Source organism: Pteropus vampyrus, unplaced genomic scaffold (assembly GCF_000151845.1).
Source record: "Pteropus vampyrus isolate Shadow unplaced genomic scaffold, Pvam_2.0 Scaffold49, whole genome shotgun sequence".
Taxonomy (NCBI): domain Eukaryota; kingdom Metazoa; phylum Chordata; class Mammalia; order Chiroptera; family Pteropodidae; genus Pteropus; species Pteropus vampyrus.
This window is the reverse complement of record NW_011888830.1, coordinates 5,824,520-5,830,519: the sequence shown is the minus strand read 5'-3', so window position 1 is coordinate 5,830,519 and position 6,000 is coordinate 5,824,520. Positions and strand designations below refer to the sequence as shown.

At 42.8% G+C, this 6,000-nt stretch overlaps 1 protein-coding gene and 1 pseudogene across 1 annotated transcript in view; one reads left to right on the top strand and one right to left on the bottom strand.

The window, feature by feature from the left end:
• Positions 1-78: 78 nt before the first annotated feature.
• Positions 79-6,000, top strand: part of TAF3 (TATA-box binding protein associated factor 3) — a 142,512-nt gene continuing 136,590 nt past the window's right edge. Inside the window, exons 1-2 of the mRNA XM_011359655.2 lie at positions 79-437; positions 4,932-5,174. Coding sequence (XP_011357957.1) covers positions 272-437; positions 4,932-5,174 — 409 coding nt within the window. The 5' untranslated portion in view covers positions 79-271. The remainder of the gene's footprint in view (positions 438-4,931; positions 5,175-6,000) is intronic.
• LOC111739334 lies at positions 2,572-2,686 on the bottom strand (annotated as a pseudogene).

The following is a 6,000-nucleotide window of genomic DNA, read 5'->3' as shown; positions in this document are numbered from 1 at the left end:
GGGGCGGAGCTTCCCATCGGCGCGCTCGGCGCTCGGCTGGTGCTGCCTGGGCCCGGCGGCCGTCCAGCGGGGGGCGGAGCGAGCCCAAGATGGCGGCTCTCAGGCTGGCGCGCTCCGTGCTGCGGAGGCTTTGAGGTGGTCGCCGGGGGTCGGGGGGCACGATTTCCCCGCCTCGGGGGCCCTGGAGGATGAATAGGGGGCCCTGCTAAGGTTCGGCGGCGGGCGTGGAGAGCAGCGGCAGCCAGCGCTGCGGTGGAGTCCACGGAGCGGGATGTGCGAGAGTTACTCCAGGTCGTTGTTGAGGGTCTCGGTGGCGCAGATCTGCCAGGCGCTGGGCTGGGACTCGGTGCAGCTCAGCGCCTGCCACCTCCTCACGGACGTGCTGCAGCGCTATCTGCAGCAGTTGGGACGGGGCTGCCACCGGTACTCCGAGCTCTGTGAGTACCGGGCTGGGTGCGGGAGGGCTGCCTCCGGACAGTCACGAGTGACACCTCCGGTGTCCCCTTCGCCGTCCCAGCGTCTCCGACGTGTTCGTCCTTCACCCCTACCCCGAGATCGGGCGTCTCCTCGGCCCCGGTCGCCAGTCCGCTTCCACTGCCCCTGGAAACTCTGGTCATCCCTTCTGCCTCTTCCTCGTCCGCCAACTTCCCGCCTCCAGCCCGGAGTCGGGTCCCGGCTCCCGGCCCCACACCCTCTCACGCTGCTCTCCTCCGGGAGGCGCATCGGTCTGCCTCGGGGTCGCGTGCTGTGCTGCTGCCTGTAGAGAGAGCCACCTCCAGAATGCCTTTCAGCCTCTCTCACTTGGGTCCTTTTCCTGCTTTGCCTGCAAACTACTACAACTAGTTGTCACAGGCGCTCCGTCTACCGGCCGCTTCTTACAAGGCTGGCCATTCTTCAGCTTGTAACAGCACAGACTCGTTGACAGCTCTGCTCCGTTAGGGACACTGCCTCTTCTTTCTGTATCTGTTCATTTCGTAGACAATGTTTCTACTTACTCTTTCCCTAAGGCTCACTTCGTCAGTTTCACTGAGATTGACTTTCACTTACATCTCAGTTACCCATTGATTTCCTCCTTTATATTTGTTGTCAGTGTAGTTATCAAAGTGAGGTAGAGGGACCTCAGGCAATTTACAAGGTTCCCCGGGTAATCTGGGATACAGTGCTTACGGTTTTTAAGCGAATGCCCGGAGGTGTCTGTAGCTGATGGCATTTAATAATTTGGAATGTTTCATAGACGCCACACATCATCTCATAGGTGTGTTGTTTGTGTTTGTGTGTGTGGAAGGGGAACTACCCCTCATATAAATTTCAGGTCGTTATTTTTAAGACAGTGAACTGGAGACGTGGGCGAAGTGTTTCATAGGATATTTTGTTTTATAAAAGTGATCCCTAGACTGAAAAATTGAGACCCATGCAAACTCTTTATTTCTTAGACCCCAGTTTTCATTCCAGCTTCCATAGTGCTGTCAAAATCTGTCCCACCTGCAAATCTGATCATGTCATTCTTAAGAATTTCCGTTGGATACAGGCTGAAAGTCTAAACTCTTAAGTAGCACGCCGTTCCTTTCGTGAGCTAGCGTTTTTCTTACCTTCTGCCATTCTGCCATCCTAAATTGCAACCATGCTGAGCTACCAGCTTTTTCTAGAACATTTTAAGCTATCTATTCCTATGTACATGCCGTTTCTTGGAGTGTCCTTCGCCCTCTGGTCCACCAGTAGAACTAATATTTTGAAACTTCACTAACCACTTGCTTTCGGAAACTCATGTTATCTGCTTTCATAAGTCTGTGTATATTTCTGTCGTGTCATTTCACACCTTGGCTGATAATCATTTGTATATTTCTCACCCTTTCATAGTTCTTCCCCAGGAGACAAATTTATTATATTTGTATTCTGTAACCTAGTATGGTACCATAATATAATAGGCGCCCAGGAAATAGTTGTCGAATAAATGAATGAACTAATAACCCACTACCGTGATAGCTATCTAATCACCTCACTTTTTGAGTTTTGAAAGTGTGTATTTTTTGAATGCTTGATTTCACTGATGCTCCTGCTCTCAGTGTGGAACTGCCCAGGAACTCTCATCCATTGTTATCTTGCAAGTGCACCACCAACCAGCACGCTGCGGTGCTCTCTGGGTTTTTGCTTCTCTCTGCTCCTCTTCATGGTCCTTGGGTACTCTGTGTGGTAACATATAATCCAGATTGTACATTTGCTTCCAAGTTCCCTAAAAAAGGACAGATGTTCCGAACCTTTAGATAATCAGAAGATCCCTGAATACATAGTTCCTTTCCTGCCTTTCACACAGAACCAGAACATGTGCTGGCACTCCGGGACTCCGAAGTCATCAAGTGATCATTGTTATAAGTTAATGCGCATCCCTTTCCTAATTACTCAGTTTCCGTAGTAGGTTTTCTTGCTTTCGGTGAGAATGCATTATCAGGTATTCCCCACTGGTGACCTTTTTAAAATACTAATACCTTGTATACTTATTAGTTACAGGGTTTTTTAGATTCTTTTTTCTTTATCCTTATTTTATCTTTTCTTTTTCTTTCTTTTTCTTTTTTATGCCTACAGCACTTGTCTTCCTAGGTGGTCTCCCATCTAAGTACTAACCAGGCCCGACCCTGCTTAGCTTCTGAGATCAGACATCGGGCTTTTTCAGGGTGGCATGGCCATAGACCATGGATTGTGCCTCCACTAGGACCTTCTGCGAGTAAAGCAGATGTGCTAACCGCTACACTATGGAACCATGTCCTCTTTATCCTTCTTTTAAACTTCAATTCTGTAACCTCAGATGACTAATATGCAGTCTTATATTCTGTTCCCTTAAATCCTTTTTGTCTTTTTGACAAACATTTATTGAGTACCACTTATGAACTGAGCGCATGCTAAGTGCTGGAGACATAAGATCATTTATACATAATCCTTGCCCATAAGGTGTGTACATGGGTGTCAGAACATCAAGAAAAAACAAACTGACGGTATTTTGTTTTTAAAGCTCTCAAATTAAAGCAAGCATCAGAAGTTACTATTAATTCAACAAGTAACATGATTTTAAATTTCCCTAAAGTAACGATTTGTTGAAACATTCAGGGCTCATGTTTCTGTATTACGTATAAAATACGAGGGCGTGAGCTGAAAGCAGGTGCTTAATCTTTCAGAAGGACTCTCCAGGACTGGTACTATAACTTAGTAATTGCATGGTTTAGGCAGTAAATGCAAAAAGAAGGAGAGGTGGTTGTGGGCTGTGGATCTGGGGCATGATTACTTCACAGAAAAGTTGAGATTTGAGTTGAGCCATGAAGTATGGCTGTATAAAGGCAGAGAGCATGCCCTGTTAGAGAAAAGCATAAACTAAGAGATCCAAGTAGAATCGACATGTTCAAAGTACCAGCGAGGCGGACAGCCTGCCATCTGTAGCCAGTTCATCTGGAGTGTTTTAGAGGAGGAGGTTAAACAGTGAACGAGGCTAGGGAGGGACTTAACAGACAGAGAAATTAAGATGTGGTAGGAAAAACTAAAGGACGCAACTGTCTAATGAAAGTGAGATTTTAAGAAAATCGTGCTGTTGTTGAAGTGCAAGGGAGACTCAAGTGTGAAGAACTTGAAACTGCACTGAGATAGTGTCAGTAGGAAAAGGAAGAAAAAATTCTGAAATCCAGAGCCAGAAAGTCGGGGCGGGGGCGGAAAGGACCAGGTTTTAGGTTGAAATTGCGAAGCCTAGGAAGGAATTCAAGATGATTACATTTTTTAGACTGAGAGAATAACAATGCTTTTAATAAGAATAGAAGAGTTGAGATGCATATCTGCATCATTAAGAGGAAGAATGAATATTAATTTTATTCTTTTTTATACATCATAGAAGGAACCCATACTTGTAGAAAACCTCAAACACTGCGGAAGTGTTTCAACTTAGAAGTGAAGTCTCCTGCTTCAACTTTTCTCTTCCCTTGTACTACAGCTTTCAGCCCCTTAAATTGTTCACGGGTGGATATAGAATCCTTCCAGAGCTTTCTTGTGTGCACCTGAGCAAACGTGTCCGATTTTTACAATCTTTGGATTATTCTTTTTTACTTTACAGCATGATTTAATTTCAGACATACTGAGTTTGAAGTGATCAAAGGAGATTTAAGTAGAAATATCCTTTAGGCTATAAGAAATTGGGAACCAGAATTTTCATAGAAGTTTTAAAAGATGTAGAAACCTTAAGTTCTGCTAAGGGTAGGCATAGGAGAAACTTCCTTTTCTAAAGAGAATACTACTACATCTAACTTTTAACAGTTGTGTATATATATCTATATAACTTTTATGTGGTATCTTAATTACATTTAAGAATGTATACGTAAATTACCTTGATGATCTATGTTCTTTCTGTAAATTTCCTTGGATTTAAAAAATTGATTCGGGGGTATAATTCACTTAACAAATATTTGTCACATGCCAACTATTTGCCAGTCACTGTCTTAGGTTCCAGAGATGCATCATTAAACAGTAGAGAAAATGTAATTACCGCTTACTTAGTCAGCACAGCATTCTAGTTATTTGATAAAAAATAATAATGGCAACATTTATTGCTCATTTACTTTGTGTCAGCCATTGTTCCGGATACTTTGACCATCCCTAAACTGCTTTTGATGTTTGTTCTTTACCAGCTGATTGTTAGTATCCACTGTTCACTGTGCGTGGTGTTCTGGTTGGTCGTCAGATCCCATTTAAAATGGACTTTAGGAATCAGTTTTCTAATGTTGAAATAATATGCTCTATTTAAAATCTATTAAGTTATTTCCCATAACTAGGTCTTAGATATGTAACATACTTGATTCTGAGCTACATGTTTGCTCAATACTTTTTTCTTAATATGTTTTTTTTAAAAAATCCATGGAATTTCTTTAAACTAATTTCCTTTGCTTTTGACTTTGTTCCAGATGGCCGAACAGACCCAATTTTGGATGACGTTGGTGAAGCTTTCCAGCTTATGGGGGTTAGCCTTCACGAACTAGAAGACTATATTCACAATATTGAGCCTGTCACGTTCCCACATCAGATCCCTTCATTTCCTGTTAGCAAGAACAACGTACTCCAGTTTCCTCAGCCTGGAAGTAAAGATGCAGAGGAAAGAAAAGAATACATTCCTGATTACATGCCACCCATCGTGTCTTCTCAAGAAGGTTTGCGATCGTTCGTTTGTTCCTTACTCGTGTGTACTCACCTAACTCGTTTTCCTAACTGAATTATATAAAATGCTGTGCTACCATAGAAATTCTAGAAATTCAGCCAGAATATTTTAATGTCATGTACAGATTATTCTAACCTTTAAGTCAACACACTTGCAGCTGGCATCACCAGACAGCGGTGGCATAACCGGGGTTCTGCCTAAGGCACTTAGCGCCTCTGTGAATTTTAAGAAGGGGAGAAGAGAATGTGACACAGAGAAGCCTTTCGGGAGACATACTGTATATGAATGGCGTGTCTGAGTGAATGAGAAAACCCTGAAACAGAGAAAGTGGGGGGGCTCTTTTCTTCCCCCTTATTTGTGTGAGTTGGACGATACTGGAAACAGTGAGTGAACATTTACTTATATTACGCAGATTTCTCTCCGCTTTTTCGCCATAAGTAGAAATGTTTATTGTTTGGTTATAGAGAATCTTTGATTATAAAACAATAATAGTAGTCACTGCAGAGTTCTTTTTTTTCCTGCGTGATTTCACATGTCGATCGTTCAGATTCACTAAGATTCTAAAGAGATAAATAATTTGTGGTCTCTAATACAGGTACAAAATGATTTTTCTTGTAAAAACTAGAAATGTTGCAATTCATTTCATTTTTTAATTCTAGAACCATAGATGTACTTCAGAGCAATGCAAACAATGGCAGAAAGAACTTTTATGGGTTTTTTTTTAATTGTGGCAAAGTATACATAACATAAAATTGACCATTTTAACTAGCTTTAGATGTACCCCTCGGTGGCATTACTCACACTGTCACATTGCCATT